This window comes from Rhamphochromis longiceps, linkage group LG7 (genome assembly GCF_057381845.1).
Source record: "Rhamphochromis longiceps isolate RC_006_pf linkage group LG7, R_longiceps_female_GT1.1, whole genome shotgun sequence".
In the NCBI taxonomy this organism is placed as follows: domain Eukaryota; kingdom Metazoa; phylum Chordata; class Actinopteri; order Cichliformes; family Cichlidae; genus Rhamphochromis; species Rhamphochromis longiceps.
The window spans coordinates 43517172-43541350 of record NC_140563.1 but is presented as its reverse complement, the minus strand read 5'-3'; the positions used below and the strand labels follow the sequence as shown (position 1 = coordinate 43541350).

Sequence of the window (24179 nt, the reverse complement as noted above, 5' to 3'; positions counted from 1 at the left end):
ACCTGTAAATGCCATTTTTGTGTCTTGTGTTGCTTACAGAGGTGACTGCGCAGCGTTACCATTTACATTTTCTTCCCTACAGGGTTACAGTTTTAATGTTTTTCTATTACAGGATTTCTGGGCGGATGTGTGAAGAAACGGTGTTTATGGGTTAGGAGTTGGGGATGCTATTACACTGTATTCTGGTGAGAGTGTTGGGGGAGACACACCCTGTCTTGAAAACTGTGATTCTTTTACAGGAAATGTTTTATAGCACCTATGGAATGAGGATGCCTGACTACGGTCAATGTGCTGCTAATGTTTGCTTTGCTTTGGTGAGAGGGGTGCAGTAGAAAACAGACAAGTGACATGAAAACAAGTAATAATAACAAATAACAAATTTGGGGACAGTTTGACCTAGAGCCCACTAACTGGCCATTAGGGGCTCTCTCTCTCTCTCTCTCTCTCTCTCTCTCTCTCTCTCTCTCTCTCTCTCTCTCTCTCTCTCTCTCTCTCTCTCTCTCTCTCTTGGAATAACATTGCCCAAAGGGTGAATAAAGCAAATTGTGGCAATAATAGTGATTTAATGATTGGAGAAACCTGAACATGATACTTGTCTGTTGAGCTGAATCGTTTATTACTCTTATGATTTTCCGGTGGGACTATGAAGATTTTTTGGTACAGATTGCAGGTTGTTGCTCTTTAACTCCTAGAACACGCCCTTGGCGAGGTGGGGGGAACTGGACCACCTTTCTCTGCCCCATCATCCTCTATTGGAAGACATCCAAGCTAAGTAAACATGTCTTGGCCCTTTCCCCCTGAAATGACAGGCAGGCAAAGATGTTGCGTCTTTATTTGCTTCCTGGCCCTGGGTCTCATTCCCATTGGCATAATCCTGATCGTGAGGGTGACGAACATTATCGTCTTTCTCTTGTTTAAATGCTTCTAGACTGGTTGTTTCTCTGTGGTGTTTTGTATTAGGTTTGTTATTAATTGTTTCCCTCACCCACTTCCTCTTGAAGGATATATCTGGTTGAACTGTGTCTGGTCGGGTTGTGAGGGTTAAGCGATGTTCTCAGGGTCTCCGGACTTAAGCCTGAGCGAATGTGTACTCCCACCACTGGATATAAATTGTTTTTTTTCCACACCCCTTCCTCACGTTTTACCATATTCACTTTTGAATGTCCTTAGCAGTTACCGTTCGGAGTTTATTTTACGGTTGATTTATTCTTTCACATTTTCACGTTTATATCTTTCATTATTATAGTATACTCTGTACTCTCCACATTTTTATCATTACTTGTGCTTTTTGGTTGCTGAGTTACAGGAACTGTTAATTTTGTGTCACTACCCTGGTTGCACTGACTCGTTGTATTCCTTGTGTGCAGGACAGCTGTTACTGCTTTCATCGGGAACCGAGACTGCTTGCAGCCGACCCCTGGGCAGGGTGGTGCCTGGACTCTTTTCTCCTCATACATATAAAGACAAATGATAAGACCCGAGGAGTTTTTCGAGCCAGGCTTCGACACGTCTCTGTGTTCCTTTGAATGTTACTTATTTTTGTGTGTTGACCCATTTAAGATGGGTCAAAAGGGGGATTTGAAGAAAATATAATTTGATCAAACATTATTCAGCTTTAAATATTGTTCAGCTTTAAAGTTACTGTGCAACTGTGTAATAAAAATGTGTGCTCACGACTTTGGCCTTGAGAGCGATAAGAAGCGATCGCCTCATCCTGCAGGTGGAAGATATCTGCAAGCGAAGAGACTAGAACACCCAAGGCCGCTTTCCTTTTATGGAGTTGTTTTTCTGCTAATGCAGCACTTTCCTCACAACCCCCTCCTGTAAGTTTTAGAGAATATATACCCATCCTCACAGCAAATATTAGGAATCTCCTGATGTGAGCTGTGTTGAGAGGTTGTCTCTGTCTCAATAAAAGTTCACTGATTCCCCATCTGCTGCAGGTGTCCGGTTGTCTTCATTCTCCGCCAGCCTGGTTAAGTCAATTCCTCCTTAACATCTAAAAGAACCTATTTAATGAAGGAAGACGGGTTCACTTTGTGTTTAATATTATTCTATTGCTGTTGTTGTTTTTTTTATATCCTTCAAATTCTTGCAGTATTGTACGATTGAAAGACGTGATTAATTTATATTTGCTAACTACACGCGCAAGATTAATGAAAACTGTTTTCTACGTGTGACCGTCCTAAAGGTAAACTGTGTTAAAGCACCTCTATTTAAGGACTCATGTGGCAGAGATGGTGACGTCAACCGTCACGGGAGACTGTGACGTGCGGTCGACCGTCACGTCACAGTCTCCCCTTTGAGAAGATCAAAGGATCAAAGAATAGCTCCGTGTCATTCCGCGCATGCTCAGATCATGCGCATTGAAATGAACGGGATATATATTTATTCATTCTAGATACCTTGCTATATAACAAAGGCGACTGCGCACTCAAAGGACGAGGAGAGTTCAAAATAGGGCTGTTCGATATAACGACACATATGGATGACGATATGAAAAAGTCTATCGCTTCATATTACGGCAATATTTTTTTCATGGTTTTTATGGCTGTATCCCAATTCAGGGTCTGCAGCCTTAAAGTACGCAGCCTCAATGGTCCTCAAGGGCCGTGTACTCAAAGACCGCTAAGGCCGGAAGTGCGAGGCTTGTGAAATGGGACGGTCTAGCCTCCGTTGCGCTGCCCAGGTTGCCTAGCAACCATGATAGCTGGAAACGTGTGGTTGACAGAAATTAAGGAGAACATATTTTGTTCGTTTGTTTGTTTCTACATGAGCTTTGTGTGATTTAATAAGTATCTGAGGCTGAGACCACAGGACTGTAAAACATGATTATTGCAAGAACATTTTGAAGAACAGCAGTGAAGTTTTCGCTAAAGCGGCGACAGATGTTGTCTTGGCAGGGATGCATTAAATCAACCTCATCACACAACTGGAAATGAAAAGAGCAGAATAGACAAAAGAATGACATTTTACATTGAGGATTTAAACTTTTGACATGTTTAAAGACACAGACTGGAGATAAATGTAAAGTGCTTTAACCCTTGAACAAAAATTCTAAAGATAATGAACAGATTGATTAATCAGTTAGTACAGAAAATAATAATCAGATTTAGAGACAAAAAAATCATTAGCTGTTTCCCCAATCATCTTAACAATTCTTACCCCTGCAGATGTCCCCAGGAATGGATCTCTCTTTAATAGGTCCACAGTACACATTCCTTCAGCTACCTCTCGACGTCTCCATGCAAAGTTTTTTGTCATGCGGTCTTTCACCAGTGCTGTGTCAGGATGTAGCTTCTTGTGCTGATCATTTAGCACCTTGATATGAGCATCAACGGAGGCTGCATCTTCCCCCACAAAGCACGAATCCTTTGTCAAAGCAGATATCAGTATTATCATAAGTAAAATCTGATAAGTTAATGTTACTCGAAATGCGGTAATTTGTACACCAAATGCTTTGAAAAAAATGCAAAAATGTTGAATAGGAATTGCAAGTTGAGCTGACTTTTGTTAAATCAACTGTGAAGTTCCTTTTTCTATGTTAATGTTATCTGTTAACATGTTTCTTTCAATTAATGTTTACTTTTAGCTTTACAGTGAACATAATAAGACTATATGTTACCTTAGCTCTTAGAGGCTGAGGGTGTGAGGACTTACGAGAGAGGGCTTCAGTCTCTTCAGACAGGAGCTGCTCGATTCCTCTGTGGTCCGATGTTTCTGCGTGCATACAAACTTTTCTTTAACCCGGTTCACTTCTTCGTTGCTGATTAGGGGAGCCCGTTCTGCTTTGAACTTTCTCTTGAGTTGGCTGTGCCAGGTGTCCTAGTTGTTTCAAATGTATATAAGTAGTTAATTATGCTTACTTTATATTAATATAATCTATAAAAGAAACAAAAAAGGAGAGGTACTCACATAACCATTTCCGTGTACATCTCTTAAGAAAGGATACTTCACAATCAGGGCTTTGATGACCTGGATGTAGTCTGAGTGGGTTGGGTACCTGTTTCAAACATAAGAAAAACAACCGACAGTACACTGATTACTCTTATCCTTTCCTGGGGGCTTTTCTGTTCTTCAATTCTTCTAATCATATTGTTATTACCGTAAATAGTATGTTGTAGACCAATGTCAAATCAATGTAGCTAAAGTTGATTTTAATTTTTTAAAAATGGGCGTGGACAAACAGCCACACCTCTCCCAAACTTCATTAATTAATTGACTGCAGTCCTGAATTATTAATTTACTCTTGAGCAAATTCGAAAATGAACACTTTGGATATCATAGTCCAGACAAGGTCTGGAGACACAGGATGTATGGTTTTACCACTATTGCCAGTTCATTGGAACCGTGTGTCACGCCAGACTCGAACGCTGGTCTCCAGATTGGGAGGCAGATGGGCTAAGCATTTGTTCTCTGCCTCTCTTACAACAGCAATATTAATATTAAGAAATTAATGTAATTATTCAGAAAGGAACCCTTACATTGTGTACTATGACAGCATTTCATAAAGAGTCCCAATTATTTTGTTTCGGTACTTCTGTTCTTTCTAGACTGGTTCTTTGAGATCCAAGCGACTCTGGACATCTTGTGGGAATTTTGGAATGGAAATAACTGCAGGCAGTCTACGGCAAGAAGGTATAGAACTGCAATACAGTAGGAAAACAGCATTAACTAGCCATTTTGCAAGCACTTAAATGCATATGCAAATTTAGACATTTATCGCAACTTACCTCTGGTTTGCTTGGGACACTGGACCTTCAACTGTACCTTCAAATGGGTCGACCGGTTGTAAAGTGATGATGACTTCCTTGTAGCGGTTTGTGAAGTCTCTGAACTTCAGCTGCTTTTTGAAAGACTTGTCAAAAAGATATGCAACCATGGTCTCAGTGAGTCCACAGTCTACCGTCAATCCATCTACATCGTTATCTGAAATATAAAGTACAGTATGAAATAAAAATAAAACCATTTTCAAATTTAGTTTTAAAGTGACATTATGGTCAATAATAATAATAATAATAATAAGCTATCATTGTGAATCTGTCTATATTCCCCAAAAGGAAGTTACAATTAATTCTCTTGATTAATTGTTAATATAAATTAACTGGTAATATAAAAATGTAAGTAAGTGTCCCTGCGCAGAGCTTACAGCTCTCATATTCGAAAATCCCACTAAGTAGGTGGAATGGTACAAATGTGTGCCTTCCATTGTTTAAAATCCCTTTGAGCGGGAAACAAGTTAGATGCTATAAATTTTGCTTAGAAAACGATTTTGTTAATAGCTATATTTACATACTAGCATGTTTTGAGAAATTATTGATTTTTTTACATTGTTGTACAGGGTTCGTCACTATTTATTGATAAAACACTCGAATACGGCGGGCAGACAGACGTTGAACATTCCACCAACAGTCTAAATAGTCCACATTTGTACCTTTCTTTGTTTAAAACTTCGCTAACTGCTAGCTTTCGCCCATGTTAAATCTACCTCTTCGGACTTTTGCTAACTCTACTGTAAATCTTTGCGCCTCGTCGTCTGACACGTCAATGCCTTCTTCCATCAACCTTTTAAGGAGCTCCTCCGTGGATAACCCCCTGAGAGTCATTTTCTGCATCAACGCTAGTCAGCGCGGAGGCGGAGCACTCATCGCTGCTGCCTTTTCGGCCTTTGGGATTAATGCGCGTTGCGAACTTGACACATGAAAATACAACATTGTGGTATTAATGCGCAGTTGTTTAGAAACCGTTATGCTGTCTTGGCGAACTATATTTGTAACTTACAAAATGTAGTCACCGTAACATAAAAATCTGCTTGACATTTTAACTTCCAAAGAACCTCGGTTTAACTTGATGTTGCAAATTCCATAAAAACCTCACAATTAATGAACAATTCTAGGATGTAGTAAAAGCACAAAAGTAAATGGCCAAACATAACAGTAAAATGATTTCACGTTTTTGAAAGATTTAAAACATTAAAAAATTATAACTGGAACTTAATAAAATGGAAATGGACCAGTTTTTTTTTAACATCATTTGGTTGTGCCTGCATGTCATTGTGTGTGTGTGTTTTTTAATATAATTTAACATAACTTACACAAAGGTAGGTTACAGATATTCTTTGCATCATAGGATAATTTACGTACAGAGGAGAGGACCAACAGATTTGATTATAACATGTAGCTTTTATGAGCACACTCACATCTCATATGAATTTTACAATTAACCAGGCCCATCCAGATTTTCCCATGCTGACCCATTACCACATTCTGCCCCTGTCACTGCAGTACAGGTCAAAATGGTACAGATTTGTACTTTATTTCAAATTGAACCTTTAAAGGGGCATTTCTGGACTTTTAAAGACCAGTATTGTACTTTTAAGGGAACATTTTAAAAAAAATTTACCTATAGGTACAAAAATGTTCTTCTCTCGTACCTCTATTGGGACAAATAGCCACAATTGCTGACTTGCACATGTTAGACACTGTGGTAATGGATTGTCCTAAAAATCCAGTTCCTCTCCTGATGATAGAAACCCCTCTATGAAGAATCCCATTATGTTCTTCTCTCCCTTCCAAAGGAGGCCTGTCTCTGTTCACAATTTCATCATGGTGTTCTGAGACTCTTTGACTAGGTCTTAGGTCTGAGATCCTGGATTCAGCAGGGTCTGCTGCATCTCGATTTGAATTTTCCCATAGCTGATGTCTTTGAATCACAGAAGGCTGCTGCTGTATATGTTCAGGGTGAAGAATTTCACACACTTGGTTTAAACCGCTATTCTGATTATGCTGTCCTCTGCAGCTGCTGAAGCGGGGTTCAGGTATATGCTGATCTGGCAATGGTACCTCATGTTCCGCGTGTAAAATTTGGTTACCACAGCGAACTTCAGGTGCCTCGCATACAGTTTGGTCAGCAGTGGGTGAACGTTGGTCATCAAATCCCAACGTTTTTCTCATAATTTTGTGAGCATAAGTGCCCACAGTGCAAATTGCGCCCCAAACGGAGTTTGACATGTTTACAGATGACGAGTTCTCTATTGCTTTCCTTAATTCTTGCAGTATTGTACGATTGAAAGACGTGATTAATTTATATTTGCTAACTACAAGCGCAAGATTAATGAAAACTGTTTTCTACGTGCGGCCGTCCTAAAGGTAAACTGTGTTAAAGCACCTCTATTTAAGGACTCATGTGGCAGAGATGGTGACGTCAACCGTCACGGGAGACTGTGACGTGCGGTCGACCGTCACGTCACAGTCTCCCCTTTGAGAAGATCAAAGAATAGCTCCGTGTCATTCCGCGCATGCTCAGATCATGCGCATTGAAATGAACGGGATATATATTTATTCATTCTAGATACCTTGCTATATAACAAAGGCGACTGCGCACTCAAAGGACGAGGAGAGTTCAAAATAGGGCTGTTCGATATAACGACACATATGGATGACGATATGAAAAAGTCTATCGCTTCATATTACGGCAATATTTTTTCATGGTTTTTATGGCTGTATCCCAATTCAGGGTCTGCAGCCTTAAAGTACGCAGCCTCAATGGTCCTCAAGGGCCGTGTACTCAAAGACCGCTAAGGCCGGAAGTGCGAGGCTTGTGAAATGGGACGGTCTAGCCTCCGTCGCGCTGCCCAGGTTGCCTAGCAACCATGATAGCTGGAAACGTGTGGTTGACAGAAATTAAGGAGAACATATTTTGTTCGTTTGTTTGTTTCTACATGAGCTTTGTGTGATTTAATAAGCATCTGAGGCTGAGACCACAGGACTGTAAAACATGATTGTTGCATGCTTGCATATTTCTGAAAACATCTTAGTGGTGTGGCAGCCATGGGTTGAGCCAGCCCTGCAAACCCTGTGGATGGACGATGCAGTGGACAGTGGGAGGAAGCATCCTAAAGCTCTCTTTGCAGACCAGCCTGTGCGATTCTCCACTCGCCGACCAGAAAAGGCAAACGGCGGGTCTCAGTTGCAGCAGTACATCGTGCAGGTAGCTGTTCAGGAGACACTTGTGCAGCAAGCCTGGCTCAGACACAGGTTCCTGAAAGCTCCCCGTCTGCACCTGTGCCTTCAACTGTTTCGGCTTGTCCTGCTTGTGCCGCCTCCTCTCCTTCTTCTTGGTAGACATCAAGTGTTGCCACACAGATATTATGTGGAGGATGCAGCAGGCCCCCACAACTTTGGGAGGAAACAGAGGCCAACCCTCAAGGGCTCACAAGAAGATGGAGTGCCAGCGTGTTTTGAGGATGCACAAAGTAGGATCTTTAATATTTCTGGCCTTTGCTGAGCTCTGGCTCTGCTAGTTTCACTGTTTCTCTGTTGGGGAATCCTCTCACACTCAAACTGTGAAATATGCTCCACTCCAGTCCACTGAATGGCTGTGGAAAATATGAAAGAGGACATAACTTTACACATTAACTTCTAACAATTTAAGCCCAAAGAGTCAGGAGCCTTTCGTTCAATAAGGTCAACCTGACAGAGAGAAATAGCAGAGCCTTAAAATTTTCCATGATAGAGGACGTTTGTTCTATAAATTATTACATTATTTCTCCAAGAAGGAGCTGAGGCCGCTTTTACCTTAATGCTACATAAAGTATAGTTGTGTATCGTTTAGGGAGTGGGTATGTTTTGGACAGCTAAACCTGAGGTTTCTTTGTGAACCACTTCCCCGTCTTTGTGGTTTGTTGAAAACGAAATGTACAGTGGCTGCAGCTCCTCTCTGGAACCACGCTGTTAGACAATAACTAATTACATTATTTCTCCAAGAAGGCGCTGAGGCTGCTTTTAGCACGGCGGGCCTTCTCTATGCTCTCAAAGGTTGGAGTCCCTTGAGGTAACTGTAGACGGTCATTTTCAGTCTCCATGATATTCTCAGCTTCCCCTAAAGACATCATGAAAAACACATTTAATGGGTATAATTAGTGACTGCAATCTTTTTTAAAAATGTCATTAATGAATAACTAAACACAATATTTGTTAAACATTTAGATGCATTATTTGGTAAACAGTAAGGTCCATTTGGACAGAGACTTTTTCTTTTTTAGCATTTTGGTTCTGTTCATTACCACAATTAATTTTAAATATAACAACTTTAAATATAATTAACTCAGATCCAGTTGAACTGCCGACTGTCAGCCTTAATTCAGTGGGTTGAACAAAAAGATTGCACAAAAATGTGAGAACTAAAATGCAATCCCATCATTTCAGGACATCAAAAGTACTGGACAAATAAAATAAAATGTATTCATTTGAATCGTGCTAATGCAAGCGCCACACCTCAAATCAACTCCAGGGCTTCTATCTGCTTAATTGATAATGACATAACAAAGGAAGTGCCCACACCTGCCCATGAAATAGCCTTTCAGTCAAATGTCCAATTACTTTTTGTCCCTTTAAAAAGCGGGGGGCACACGTTAAGGGGCCGGAACTCCAAAACCTTCATCCGATTTGAATGTGGATTTTCTCATATGAAAGCTGGGCGTCTACACATTATATAGATGCCCATCATAGCGGAAAGTGGAAATTGTTTTGGTAAACAGACACTATTCATGTATTCAAATATATATATGGACCTAACTGTATATTAGAGCCTGTGTTTTCTGGATATAGTGAGTCTGTGTTCTGCTGTTCAAAGTAAAATAATCCTCTAAAACCAAAGCAAAGAATCACTATATAATGCTTGATAAGGATTTATTTACCCGTCTGTGCACCCTCTTTTTAAATGTTAAACAGGTTTCCTTAAGATGATGATGCCTGTAAGTGTGTAGCTTTACCTCTCATACGATTAATAAGCGTTCCATAGGCGCTGTCCATCTGGTAGGCAAATATGAAACTGAGAGGTATGATGGGAGCCAGCATGCCTGGGTTCTTTCTTTTAATAGCTCTAAAGAAAAATGATGATAAACAGAAGACAATATTTAACTGCAAAGATAAAAGCACAACACAGAGATGAGTCTGTGTGTGTTTGTGTCAGATCTTTGTGAGGTGTTAGAATCTCACCCTGCAGTTAGTCCCACTGTGGCCACCGCAAAGAAACTGCCAAAGTATTTCAGAAACTCTCTGGACCAGGCGATCTGCATCGCCATCTGCCGCTCTCTCATCTGGTTCTGCATCAGAATCTGGCGCTCCATCTGGGCACATGCACGCGCGCACACAGACACACAAAAATAAATTAAGAAGAAATGATGAAATAAAATTTTCCCTGCTTGGTAAGATTTCATTTTCAGTTATAATCAATTTCAGTCAATTACTGTTGATCAGAGCTGTAATAATCCTCTGATTCATCAGTTAATTGTTTTATGAGAGTACAGACAGTTTAAAGAGATCTCCATAAGCACCAAAGGCTTAGTACTTTTTAAAAAAAAGCCCCTAAAAACTTGTAGGAAGTGTACATTACGTGAACAGAGATGTGATTAGTTGGGAGCACAGACTGAACTTCTATGTATGCTTGAGAAGTTTCTTTGGCATTTTTTTTAAGTCATGAAACTAAACCCTGGAATCCACTGCTGTAAACATGCCAACTACAAACACTACGCTCTAGGGAAGGAGGAAGTGACAAACTTTTCATCTCCACAATCTGGGTGTTTCGTACTCCTGACATCGACTCTTGGCTGTACACTCTTTAGGTTCAATGGAAATTACAGGAATGACTTCTGTAATTGACAGTGTTTGTTCTTTTAAAGCCAGCATCCGCTGAAACAAACTAGTGAGTAGTCTGAGCACACTTAAGGGTGTCCCCCTTTAATGGCACATGTTGTGAATGAGTGAAGAATGCATTTATGAAAAGAAAGCATTTCCCGCTCCTCCACACCATGTGTATGAGCTGCAGGAACGGGAAATGGGGTGACACGTTCGCTGAAAGGTCAGCTTTCATGACGGCTTCATCTGGGTCACAAAAAAGGAAGTAAATGGAAGATAGAGGATGTTAAATTTGAATAAACTATCCTGAAACTCACTCCAGCATCTAAGTACATAGATGCTGCAGGGTCTCCATCTTATAAAAATGAAGCAGTTCAATATGCCCATATACACAAATACGTAACATAAGTAAAGATCACTGCACATCTTTGCTCAGCCACCAGTTTCACATTATTAGTTAGTTTGTCTCCAAAGCGCTCAACCTGAAATGGCCCTCTGATGTACTCATTCCTAATCATGTCCTTCATGGTCACTCCAAACAAAAAAATCTTAACATCTTCAACTCTGTCACCTCCAGTTTTCCAAACCACACATCATAGCATCTTGAAAACCTTTCCTTTCAGTCTGCAACTATCCATCACAAATTACCGCTGACACTCGTCTCCACCCACTGTTACTTTGGATGGTTGGATGCTATTTGAACTCATCCACTTTCACTGCCTCTGCTCCTTCAATATTCTGCCCATCTCCCTCTCATTTTTGTGCTGATGCCAAATGAATCATGAGTGTTCCCCATCTTTCACTAGATGTCACAGCAGAGGTCAGAGGTGATGTGCGAGTGGGTGCACTTTCACTCACCTGCAGCCGTGCATTCGTTAGCATGAATTCTTGTTGCTTTTTTAAATTGTCATCCATGGATTTGGACAGCAGGACACCCATGGCTGCGTTGGCGTTTCTGTGAATTAAACACGCAGTCATTCAAACGTGCTGCTCTGCTCTCATCACAACAGCAAACAAAATTCCAGAGTCGGGCTTAGAAAAGCCACCTGCTTCAAACTGGATTTGTTTCAGCATGTAGTGACCTCTTCAGTCCTTCAGTGTCTCTTCACTTCAGCTTTAGCTTTAAGCCTCAACTCATTTTAAGCTTTCCCGTTAAGTTAGCGAATAACAACACGACTACTGTCTACACAGAGGAAGTATTTGCAACCCACCAAAAAGGTTTTACCAGAGAAAAAGAGGGGAAAGTGTTTTTGTTTTGTTTTTTACTTTTACACCAATTCAGGATTTTTTTTTCTTTTCTTTATTCAAATCAAGCAACAAAGTATATATCTCATTTACATTGACAGTTTTTTTTTTCCTTTATCAGATTTTCACAGTTTGGTATGAACTTTGTCTAATCTTAGTTTACCCTTGCTACACAATTCTCTTGCCTCTTTCACTAGTTTTATTGCTTCAGCTTCTGATATAACACGTACAAGTCCATCATCTACATAAAAGTTCCTTTGAATGAACCTCACTGTGTTTGGAGTGAACTTTTCCTCACATTGCGTGGCTAGATGATTTAAACCAAAGTTGAAAATCTTAGGCCTTAATGTAGAGTCCAGTAGGTGGCAGTGTTGACCAAAGAATGCTTAATTTCACTGTGGTCTCAGTTTTTAACCCTCCTGTTGTGTTGTTTCTGTGGTACAGCAAGGATATCCCTGAGTCAGTTTGTTTAGCCATCCAGAAGTGTCAGAACCCAAAAACTTCCAGTAAACTTTGCTGATATCTTATTATCAACTCCATTACTGCCCACAGGAACAGGACAGTTCACAACACCTGCGTTCTTGCACTTTACACGTCAGGTCAATAGAATACGGAGTGTGTGTGTGTGTGTGTGTGTGTGTGTGTGTGTGTGTGTGTGTGTGTGTGTGTGTGTGTGTGTGTGTGTGTGTGTGTTGGGGAAATATCTCTCACAGTTGCAAAGACAGATGTAGTTTTAGACCCTTTCAGCCTCCACTTTGGCTGCCAGGTCAAACCATTTTCATTTTATATGCTGGTTACACTTTTTAATCCAAGCAGAAATTTTGTATAAGAAAGGTCCTTTTAACAATTTTCTTTTTACATTTTAAAACTTGAAATCAGGTCAATTCATCACAATGGGAAGGTTAAAGCTTTTCACACATTAACATCTGTCACTTTCATTTAAAAAAAACTGGAGCTAGCAATGTTACTACTGTTGACCTTGTAACATTTATCATTTCAAACATAGCACAAGTCTAAAAGCATACCTGATCGGCAATCATAAGATTAACTAAATGATACGTCACCTACTGTGTGGACTGCAGGTGCGTTGTTCTGTGACGTCACTGAAAATGTTTCCGGCTTTAAAGTCTGAGGCTTTCTCTGTGTGGTGTCTGCACTCCCACGGGTCAGACATGCCAGTTAGGAAAAAACAGGAGAGCATAAGGATGAATGGGGCAAGAAGCTTAATTATTGCTACCAAGAAGCAGAAGACAAAACTGAAGTAAAAGGATTCTGTGAAGGTAAAGGAATCAAATCAAATCCATTCATTTCATTGAGAATTCAAATTTATTTATGTGGCTTTGAATGCAAACAACAGCTGCCTGTCTCTAATACTGTAAGGTAGTCCCTACAGTATTAGAGACAGGCCAGCAATCTGATGATCCCCTATGAGCAAGCACTTGGCAACTGTGGGGAGGAAAAACTCCCCGTTGGGAAGAAACCTCCAGCAGAACCAGGCTCAGGAAGGAGCAGCCTTCTGCCGTGACTGGCTGGGTTCTCAACTGTTGTTTGCATGACTGAGATGGTAAGAGCCTAATTAACCCCATTATACCCCAATTATTAGTTATTTCCCTATTAAAATCGTCATAGTCCAGTTAGAGCCAAATAAAGTTGGCACTGACATTAGGTTCTCTTCACCTTTTCCATTTCCATAGAGGAAAATTAAAGGTATTGTGCTAAAAATGAAAGTAAATAAATTAATATAGCTCCAATTTTGTTGACCAAGAACAATAAAATGTAAAGGCAAACGCAAATACATCCTACAGCACGTGACATCAGGTGTGCCACATAATTTCTGACCTCTTCGACCATTTTCCAGAACATGGGACGAATAGCCACAATTGCTGACTTGCACATGTTGGACACTGTGGTAATGGATTGTCCTAAAAATCCAGTTCCTTTCCTGATGATAGAAACCCCTCTATGAAGAATCCCATTATGTTCTTCTCTCCCTTCCAAGGGACTAGGTCTTAGGTCTGGGATCGTGGATTCAGCAGGGTCTGATGCATCTCGATTTGAATTTTCCCATAGCTGATGTCTTTGAATCACAGAAGGCTGCTGCTGTATATGTTCAGGGTGAAGAGTTTCACACACTTGGTTTAAACCGCTATTCTGATTATGCTGTCCTCTGCAGCTGCTGAAGCGGGGTTCAGGTATATGCTGATCTGGCAATGGTACCTCATGTTCCGCGTGTAAAATTTGGTTACCACAGCGAACTTCAGGTGCCTCGCATACAGTTTGGTCAGCAGTGGGTGAACGTTGGTCATCAAATCCCAACGTTTTTCTCATAATTTTGTGAGCATAAGTGCCCACAGTGCAAATCGCGCCCCAAGCGGAGTTTGACATGTTTACAGATGACGAGTTCTCTATTGCTTTCCTTGATTCTTGCAGTATTGTACGATTGAAAGACGTGATTTGTTTATATTTGCTAACTACACGCGCAAGATTAATGAAGGCTGTTTTCTACGTGCGGCCGTCCTAAAGGTAAACTGTGTTGAAGCACCTCTATTTATAGACTCATGTGGCAGAGATGGTGACGTCAACCGTCACGGGAGACTGTGACGTGCGGTCGACCGTCACGTCACAGTCTCCCCTTTGAGAAGATCAAAGAATAGCTCCGTGTCATTCCGCGCATGCTCAGATCATGCGTATTGAAATGAACGGGATATTTATTTATTCATTTTAAATACCTTGCTATATAACAAAGCGCGCACTCAAAGGACGAGGAGAGTTCAAAATAGGGCTGTTCGATATAACGACACATATGGATGACGATATGAAAAAGTCTATCGCTTCATATTACGGCAATATTTTTTCATGGTTTTTATGGCTGTATCCCAATTCAGGGTCTGCAGCCTTAAAGTACGCAGCCTCAATGGTCCTCAAGGGCCGCGTACTCAAAGACCGCTAAGGCCGGAAGTGCGAGGCTTGTGAAATGGGACGGTCTAGCCTCCGTCGCGCTGCCCAGGTTGCCTAGCAACCATGATAGCTGGAAACGTGTGGTTGACAGAAATTAAGGAGAACATATTTTGTTCGTTTGTTTGTTTCTACATGAGCTTTGTGTGATTTAATAAGCATCTGAGGCTGAGACCACAGGACTGTAAAACATGATTGTTGCATGCTTGCATATTTCTGAAAACATCTTAGTGGTGTGGCAGCCATGGGTTGAGCCAGCCCTGCAAACCCTGTGGATGGATGATGCAGTGGACAGTGGGAGGAAGCATCCTAAAGCTCTCTTTGCAGACCAGCCTGTGTGATTCTCCACTCGCCGACCAGAAAAGACAAACGGCGGGTCTCAGTTGCAGCACCTCATCCATTCTGTATGCATGAATCTGCACGCATGTATCACCTTCATTCAAAAAAAAGGAGCCAGCTATTTTATTACTGTTGACCTTGTAACATTTATCACTTTAAACATAGCACAAGTCAAAAAGCATACCTGATAGGCAATCATAAGATAAAGCTCGTAAGCACTTACCTGTGGAAGTGCTTCAGTATTTATTGCATTTGGCAGTAACTGTGGTTCTAGCTGAAGCATTTACAGTATTTTTGAAGGAGGCGAATTCATCGTCTTATCTGACAAAAATCAACGCCTTTTCCTGTTATTTGTGACCATTTTGTAAACAAATATGCTTCTTAGAGTTGACATTATTAAAAATCCTGAATTGGTGTAAAAGTTAAAAAAAAAAACACTTTCCCCTCTTTTTCTCTGGTAAAACCTTTTGGTGGGCTGCAAATACTTCCTCTGTGTAGACAGTAGTCGTGTTGTTATTCGCTAACTTAACGGGAAAGCTTAAAATGAGTTGAGGCTTAAAGCTAAAGCTGAAGTGAAGAGACACTGAAGGACTGAAGAGGTCACTACATGCTGAAACAAATCCAGTTTGAAGCAGGTGGCTTTTCTAAGCCCGACTCTGGAATTTTGTTTGCTGTTGTGATGAGAGCAGAGCAGCACGTTTGAATGACTGCGTGTTTAATTCACAGAAACGCCAACGCAGCCATGGGTGTCCTGCTGTCCAAATCCATGGATGACAATTTAAAAAAGCAACAAGAATTCATGCTAACGAATGCACAGCTGCAGGTGAGTGAAAGTGCACCCACTCGCACATCACCTCTGACCTCTGCTGTGACATCTTTCACTAGTGAAAGATGGTGAAAGTGAAAAAGCAAAAAAAAAAAAAGCAGATTTTTAATTATTTTTTAACACATAAAATTGCCCCAAACCTTCCCACCAAAAGGTTTTACCTTCATACTTTGAAATTGTACTAGTTGCAGATGCTGAAATGATGTCGGACTAAGTTTAAATTGTGCACTTGTTTATTTGCATTATTTTTGTATCAGCTCCATGAGTACAGGAGACATCCACAGCAACTGTAGGTCTGCAAACATTTTTAATCTCTATGACTACAACCAAATCCATTTAGACCCACTACTTTCCCACTACTCTCTGGAGGAGGTAATTAACTACACTGCTCATTGTCTGAGTAGTGTGATCACTGTGCGTTACTTCCTTTGTCCCACACACTGACACAAACCCCTGTCCTAATGATGACACGCATACCATCTTTCTTTTAGTGTTTAAGTATTACTACACACCAAAGTCAAAAACCAGCCCAAAGTGATTTCACAGCAGGTACCACTGTGATTCTACTTAAGGAGGAAACTTGCACAGGTAGAAAAAAAGTTTGTTACCCTGGTGAAGATCATGCTATGGCTTCTGGACTGGGGTGAGCATACACTCAGCTTTAACCTCACTCTTCTCATTTTTCTAGCTCTTATAGTGTGTTAGTAAGATGTGGATCCAAGTCTGTAAAGCAGTTCTGGAAGGCGGGGATACATATTCTAACATGTGGTCTAGTTCGGTGCCTGATACACAGTTTCAAAAATCTCCTGTGGCTGCTCATATGTACGGTACACATATTTTGAGAATGGACTTCCTAGGAATGAGGAATTGGTGCCATCAAAATGGATTTATAGTAGGGGGTAGAGGTGGGAATCACCATACAACTCGCGATACGATATTATCACAATATTTAAAGCACGATACGATATTATTGTGATTTTTTTTAAAAATATTTTGCGATATTCATATTCTGTACATAAAGATAAACTTTATCAATATTCATTTTATCTAATATCAAAGTCTCACACTCAGTCTTTCTCTCATTTCAGTCAGTTTTATTGTTGACAAATTGAATGGTTTGTATTACAGTCTAGTCCAACTTAACTGAATGCAACCATCTGGTACAATTATAGCTATTCTGAACTATGCAATTTATGAAAACTATGCAGCCCATTCAGCAACTGAAGAATTTGAAAGTAAATTTAAAAAAATATATAATTTTACATTAAATAAAAAAGTTTTAAACTTAATTAAAATTAAACATGTCTTAAATTAAAATAAGTAAACTGTCATGTTTATTGCTGCCAAAAAAAAAAGTTAAACACATTTGGACAGTGAAGAAATGTCAGGATTCTTGCTCAGAAAAAGGATCAACATGCTGTGAAGTCAACATGCTCTGATTCCAGAGCATGTTGACTTCAGAGAAAAAATTGTTTGTAACAAAATATCGATTTCTGCTGTCCCTGTATCGATACATTATTAGCAAACAAAATATCACGATACTACACAGTATCGATTTTTTCCCCCACCCCTAGTAGGGGGGGTTTGTTTTCTTTCAAGGAAAAAAAAAACTGATGCAAATATCTACTGACATCAGAGCATTATAGTGACTTACATAAAAACGAAAAGAAAGTAGATCTTATTTACGTGAAATTGGAAAACCCAAACACCGACAAATGGGGGGGGGGGGGGGGGGGGGGGGGAATCTTTAGTCACAAAAAGAAATTCTTCTGTGGAAATACGCCACTGGGCTCAGATGTTCATATTGCTGTCTTAAGCAGGAGGAACTTTCTTTGGAAAGATGGAGTCAAAGAGGGTCAAAGCTTTCTGAAATCTTTCCAAATTACTGTAACTGTAAGATGCTTTTTTAAATGCCTATTTTCAATCCCCTGGCAATATTTCAATAGAATTGAAATCTTAGCATTGGTTAGGCGCCTCAGGTCTTCTCCTTGAGTCCTTTCTTTGTGGATTTACTAGTGCATTTAGGAACATTACTCCATATCCAATTTTGGACAAATCATTTTTAAAAGCATGAGAGCATACAGAGTGCCCAAAAGTCAAAGTTTGCAAACATGTAAAAAAAAAAAAAAACCTTAATCCACAAAAAAAAAAACCCTAACATGAAATATTTTGTATTCATCAGGAATACCTGCTGCACATATTTCCCGCATGTATTTGCTCTGCTTTTCTTTCTCACATGTTACATCTGTTTCTTTTCCTTCTTCCAATGTGTAGATCATGATGATTTGTGTGCATCTGTTTTCAAGTTAGTGTCCCGCCTTGTGTTCATACTTGCACCCTTCACAAATGTCACCCTCGGAGTGCGTTGGTTCATTTCTGCTTTTTCCAGTCCTGTCCCAGAGTCACAGTCTGCTGCTTGTCTGAGCTTGCCAAAACCAAATCTTTTCCTTTTGATATTCCCACCAGCAGATATGTTTGTCTAGTTTTGAATTGCACATCTACACTAATAGGGCTAATTTATCACTTATGGGTTCGTAGCTATCCCATACAAACAGCCTGTAGAAACAGAAAATGGTAAAGAATGTTATACAAAGACCCTGAAGTCTTTAATGTAGATGACACATTATCATTATTATTGTTGTTATAAGTGTTCATTATTATAAACACTCATGAGTCATTTGGCATCAGCACAAAAATGAGAGGGAGATGGGCAGAATATTGAAGGAGCAGAGGCAGTGAAAGTGGATGAGTTCAAATAGCATCCAACCATCCAAAGTAACAGTGGGTGGAGACGAGTGTCAGCGGTAATTTGTGATGGATAGTTGCAGACTGAAAGGAAAGGTTTTTAAGATGCTATGATGTGTGGTTTGGAAAACTGGAGGTGACAGAGTTGAAGATGTTAAGATTTTTTTGTTTGGAGTGACCATGAAGGACATGATTAGGAATGAGTACATCAGAGGGCCATTTCAGGTTGAGCGCTTTGGAGACAAACTAACTAATAATGTGAAACTGGTGGCTGAGCAAAGATGTGCAGTGATCTTTACTTATGTTACGTATTTGTGTATATGGGCATATTGAACTGCTTCATTTTTATAAGATGGAGACCCTGCAGCATCTATGTACTTAGATGCTGGAGTGAGTTTCAGGATAGTTTATTCAAATTTAACATCCTCTATCTTCCATTTACTTCCTTTTTTGTGACCCAGATGAAGCCGTCATGAAAGCTGACCTTTCAGCGAACGTGTCACCCCATTTCCCGTTCCTGCAGCTCATACACATGGTGTGGAGGAGCGGGAAATGCTTTCTTTTCATAATTGCATTCTTCACTCATTCACAACATGGGCCGTTAAAGGGGGACACCCTTAAGTGTGCTCAGACTACTCACTAGTTTGTTTCAGCAGATGCTGGCTTTAAAAGAACAAACACTGTCAATTATAGAAGTCATTCCTGTAATTTCCATTGAACCTAAAGAGTGTACAGCCAAGAGTCGATGTCAGGAGTACGAAACACCCAGATTGTGGAGATGAAAAGTTTGTCACTTCCTCCTTCCCTAGAGCGTAGTGTTTGTAGTTGGCATGTTTACAGCAGTGGATTCCAGGGTTTAGTTTCATGACTTAAAAAAAATTCCAAAGAAACTTCTCAAGCATACATAGAAGTTCAGTCTGTGCTCCCAACTAATCACATCTCTGTTCACGTAATGTACACTTCCTACAAGTTTTTAGGGGCTTTTTTAAAAAGTACTAAGCCTTTGGTGCTTATGGAGATCTCTTTAAACTGTCTGTACTCTCATAAAACAATTAACTGATGAATCAGATGATTATTTACAGCTCTGATCAACAGTATGCTGGCTCCCATCATACCTCTCAGTTTCATATTTGCCTACCAGATGGACAGCGCCTATGGAACGCTTATTAATCGTATGAGAGGTAAAGCTACACACTTACAGGCATCATCATCTTAAGGAAACCTGTTTAACATTTAAAAAGAGGGTGCACAGACGGGTAAATAAATCCTTATCAAGCATTATATAGTGATTCTTTGCTTTGGTTTTAGAGGATTATTTTACTTTGAACAGCAGAACACAGACTCACTATATCCAGAAAACACAGGCTCTAATATACAGTTAGGTCCATATATATATTTGAATACATGAATAGTGTCTGTTTACCAAAACAATTTCCACTTTCCGCTATGATGGGCATCTATATAATGTGTAGACGCCCAGCTTTCATATGAGAAAATCCACATTCAAATCGGATGAAGGTTTTGGAGTTCCGGCCCCTTAACGTGTGCCCCCCGCTTTTTAAAGGGACAAAAAGTAATTGGACATTTGACTGAAAGGCTATTTCATGGGCAGGTGTGGGCACTTCCTTTGTTATGTCATTATCAATTAAGCAGATAGAAGCCCTGGAGTTGATTTGAGGTGTGGCGCTTGCATTAGCACGATTCAAATGAATACATTTTATTTTATTTGTCCAGTACTTTTGATGTCCTGAAATGATGGGATTGCATTTTAGTTCTCACATTTTTGTGCAATCTTTTTGTTCAACCCACTGAATTAAGGCTGACAGTCGGCAGTTCAACTGGATCTGAGTTAATTATATTTAAAGTTGTTATATTTAAAATTAATTGTGGTAATGAACAGAACCAAAATGCTAAAAAAGAAAAAGTCTCTGTCCAAATGGACCTTACTGTTTACCAAATAATGCATCTAAATGTTTAACAAATATTGTGTTTAGTTATTCATTAATGACATTTTTAAAAAAGATTGCAGTCACTAATTATACCCATTAAATGTGTTTTTCATGATGTCTTTAGGGGAAGCTGAGAATATCATGGAGACTGAAAATGACCGTCTACAGTTACCTCAAGGGACTCCAACCTTTGAGAGCATAGAGAAGGCCCGCCGTGCTAAAAGCAGCCTCAGCGCCTTCTTGGAGAAATAATGTAATTAGTTATTGTCTAACAGCGTGGTTCCAGAGAGGAGCTGCAGCCACTGTACATTTCGTTTTCAACAAACCACAAAGACGGGGAAGTGGCTCACAAAGAAACCTCAGGTTTAGCTGTCCAAAACATACCCACTCCCTAAACGATACACAACTATACTTTATGTAGCATTAAGGTAAAAGCGGCCTCAGCTCCTTCTTGGAGAAATAATGTAATAATTTATAGAACAAACGTCCTCTATCATGGAAAATTTTAAGGCTCTGCTATTTCTCTCTGTCAGGTTGACCTTTATTGAACGAAAGGCTCCTTATTCTGTCTCATTTCAGTCTTTCAGATACACCAATCGGGCATTACATTATGACTACCTAACTAACACTGTGTTGGTCGCCCTTTTGCTGCCAAAGCGGCCCTGACCCATCACATGATATCTGGCACCAAGATGCCAGGTGTGGCCTCCGTGTTGAATAGTCTGAATCAGTGTTACTCACTTTGCTAGTGGTCATAATGTTATGCCTGATTGGTGTATGCCACATGTTGATCCATGAGTTAAGTTTTATTACAGTGTTATAAGAGCATTGTGTGACCACAGCAGATAACTTGTCTCTAAATATTGCACAATTGCAGTTATATCATCAGTGTTTTCTTTAGGTTGTTATTTTCCAGGGTTTGCTTTGATTATGTATGATGGACTTGAAAGGAAATTGATAGTAATATTAATCAGTTTATGTTATCTCTCTGGGGGGTTTTGTTGTATTTAGATGAACAAGAATACCAGCTGCTATAAGCCTGGTTCATGAATGTAATGATGATGATTGAACAAAGTGGTAAGACAATGATTGTTGACTTTGGTCAAAGCTGCAATTAGACCAGTGCAGAGCAGAAATTCTCTTAAACACTCTTCATAACAGCTCATTTTATCTGGCTCTTATGTGTAATACGTCGCCTTTAAAAAGCTCCTGAAACACTGATGACTGTTGCAGGTCACTTGCCTCTCTGTTTAGATGATAGACTGTATGCAAAAGATGGACGTAGCATCCAAACCCTCCACTTTTTCTCCTTTACATTCAGCTCCTGCTGTCCTGGAACAGCAAAGGCTTGCCCTTTCTTTCTCATTTCAGTGGCTACAATCCATCCTTTGTATTCAGTCTGTGGTTCTTTTCTATCCAGGTCATAGACGTGTTACTTTCTAAGAAGCTTTGTTTTGATGAAATGCCCTCTGCCAGGCTGGTAACTTTTGCAGTTGCCGATAACCAACAGCTGAAGTGATCAAAATGTAATGGTGCATTATTGGTAAAGATTCTCAGACATTTGTATTGACAGATAAAATGTATTATTTTCAACACTAAAATTTTAATTGTAGGTGTGAGGGAGCTTCAATACAAAGCTGTTGGACCTCCAACTTTTTTAAGCCATCACAGTAGATTCCAAGGTGCTGATATCTATACTTTGTGTTTGACATCTGGAAAAAATTTTAAATTAATAAAAAAAGAAAATTGAAAAGATTTCAGTGTCTGAATTGATCTTTGTGACAAGGACACCCCCTGAATGCAAAGCTGTAGAGCAGGGATGTCAGTGTTTCTGTTAATGTAATGAGATCTTTTAATCTCAAAGAGCAGCAACTTAAGCAGTATGTGGGGTTTGTTTGTTTTTTAACGTGATAATGAAATGCTGCATATTAAATGACATTTCTCAGGATGACTCTTTGGGCTTAAATTGTTAGAAGTTAATGTGTAAAGTTATGTCCTCTTTCATATTTTCCACAGCCATTCAGTGGACTGGAGTGGAGCATATTTCACAGTTTGAGTGTGAGAGGATTCCCCAACAGAGAAACAGTGAAACTAGCAGAGCCAGAGCTCAGCAAAGGCCAGAAATATTAAAGATCCTACTTTGTGCATCCTCAAAACACGCTGGCACTCCATCTTCTTGTGAGCCCTTGAGGGTCGGCCTCTGTTTCCTCCCAAAGTTGTGGGGGCCTGCTGCATCCTCCACATAATATCTGTGTGGCAACACTTGATGTCTACCAAGAAGAAGGAGAGGAGGCGGCACAAGCAGGACAAGCCGAAACAGTTGAAGGCACAGGTGTAGACGGGGAGCTTTCAGGAACCTGTGTCTGAGCCAAACTTGCTGCACAAGTGTCTCCTGAACAGCTACCTGCACGATGTAGTAACGCACAGTGATCACACTACTCAGACAATGAGCAGTGTAGTTAATTACCTCCTCCAGAGAGTAGTGGGAAAGTAGTGGGTCTAAATGGATTTGGTTGTAGTCATAGAGATTAAAAATGTTTGCAGACCTACAGTTGCTGTGGATGTCTCCTGTACTCATGGAGCTGATACAAAAATAATGCAAATAAACAAGTGCACAATTTAAACTTAGTCCGACATCATTTCAGCATCTGCAACTAGTACAATTTCAAAGTATGAAGGTAAAACCTTTTGGTGGGAAGGTTTGGGGCAATTTTATGTGTTAAAAAATAATTAAAAATCTGCTTTTTTTTTTTTTGCTTTTTCACTTTCACCATCTTTCACTAGTGAAAGATGTCACAGCAGAGGTCAGAGGTGATGTGCGAGTGGGTGCACTTTCACTCACCTGCAGCCGTGCATTCGTTAGCATGAATTCTTGTTGCTTTTTTAAACTGTCATCCATGGATTTGGACAGCAGGACACCCATGGCTGCGTTGGCGTTTCTGTGAATTAAACACGCAGTCATTCAAACGTGCTGCTCTGCTCTCATCACAACAGCAAACAAAATTCCAGAGTCGGGCTTAGAAAAGCCACCTGCTTCAAACTGGATTTGTTTCAGCATGTAGTGACCTCTTCAGTCCTTCAGTGTCTCTTCACTTCAGCTTTAGCTTTAAGCCTCAACTCATTTTAAGCTTTCCCGTTAAGTTAGCGAATAACAACACGACTACTGTCTACACAGAGGAAGTATTTGCAGCCCACCAAAAGGTTTTACCAGAGAAAAAGAGGGGAAAGTGTTTTTTTTTTTTTTAACTTTTACACCAATTCAGGATTTTTAATAATGTCAACTCTAAGAAGCATATTTGTTTACAAAATGGTCACAAATAACAGGAAAAGGCGTTGATTTTTGTCAGATAAGACGATGAATTCGCCTCCTTCAAAAATACTGTAAATGCTTCAGCTAGAACCACAGTTACTGCCAAATGCAATAAATACTGAAGCACTTCCACAGGTAAGTGCTTACGAGCTTTATCTTATGATTGCCTATCA

General features: G+C 40.0%; 1 protein-coding gene, 1 long non-coding RNA gene and 1 pseudogene across 2 annotated transcripts; 1 reads left to right on the top strand and 2 right to left on the bottom strand.

Annotated features, from left to right (window-relative positions):
* Positions 1-3037: 3037 nt before the first annotated feature.
* LOC146665952 (sterile alpha motif domain-containing protein 3-like) lies at positions 3038-5606 on the bottom strand (annotated as a pseudogene).
* Positions 5607-8473: 2867 nt separating this feature from the next.
* LOC146665951 (plasminogen receptor (KT)-like) lies at positions 8474-11807 on the bottom strand. The gene is made up of 5 exons (XM_085411250.1): positions 11684-11807; positions 11496-11592; positions 9999-10129; positions 9773-9882; positions 8474-8880 (listed from the first exon to the last, which is right to left on the bottom strand). Exons 2-5 carry the CDS (start codon positions 11574-11576, stop codon positions 8753-8755), a joined length of 450 nt encoding a protein of 149 aa, XP_085267376.1. The 5' UTR covers positions 11577-11592; positions 11684-11807; the 3' UTR covers positions 8474-8752.
* An 8036-nt stretch (positions 11808-19843) lies between these two features.
* On the top strand, positions 19844-22451 carry LOC146665950 (uncharacterized). The gene is made up of 2 exons (XR_014912702.1): positions 19844-19928; positions 20821-22451. It is a non-coding gene; the product is annotated as an uncharacterized LOC146665950 (long non-coding RNA).
* Positions 22452-24179: the final 1728 nt, after the last annotated feature.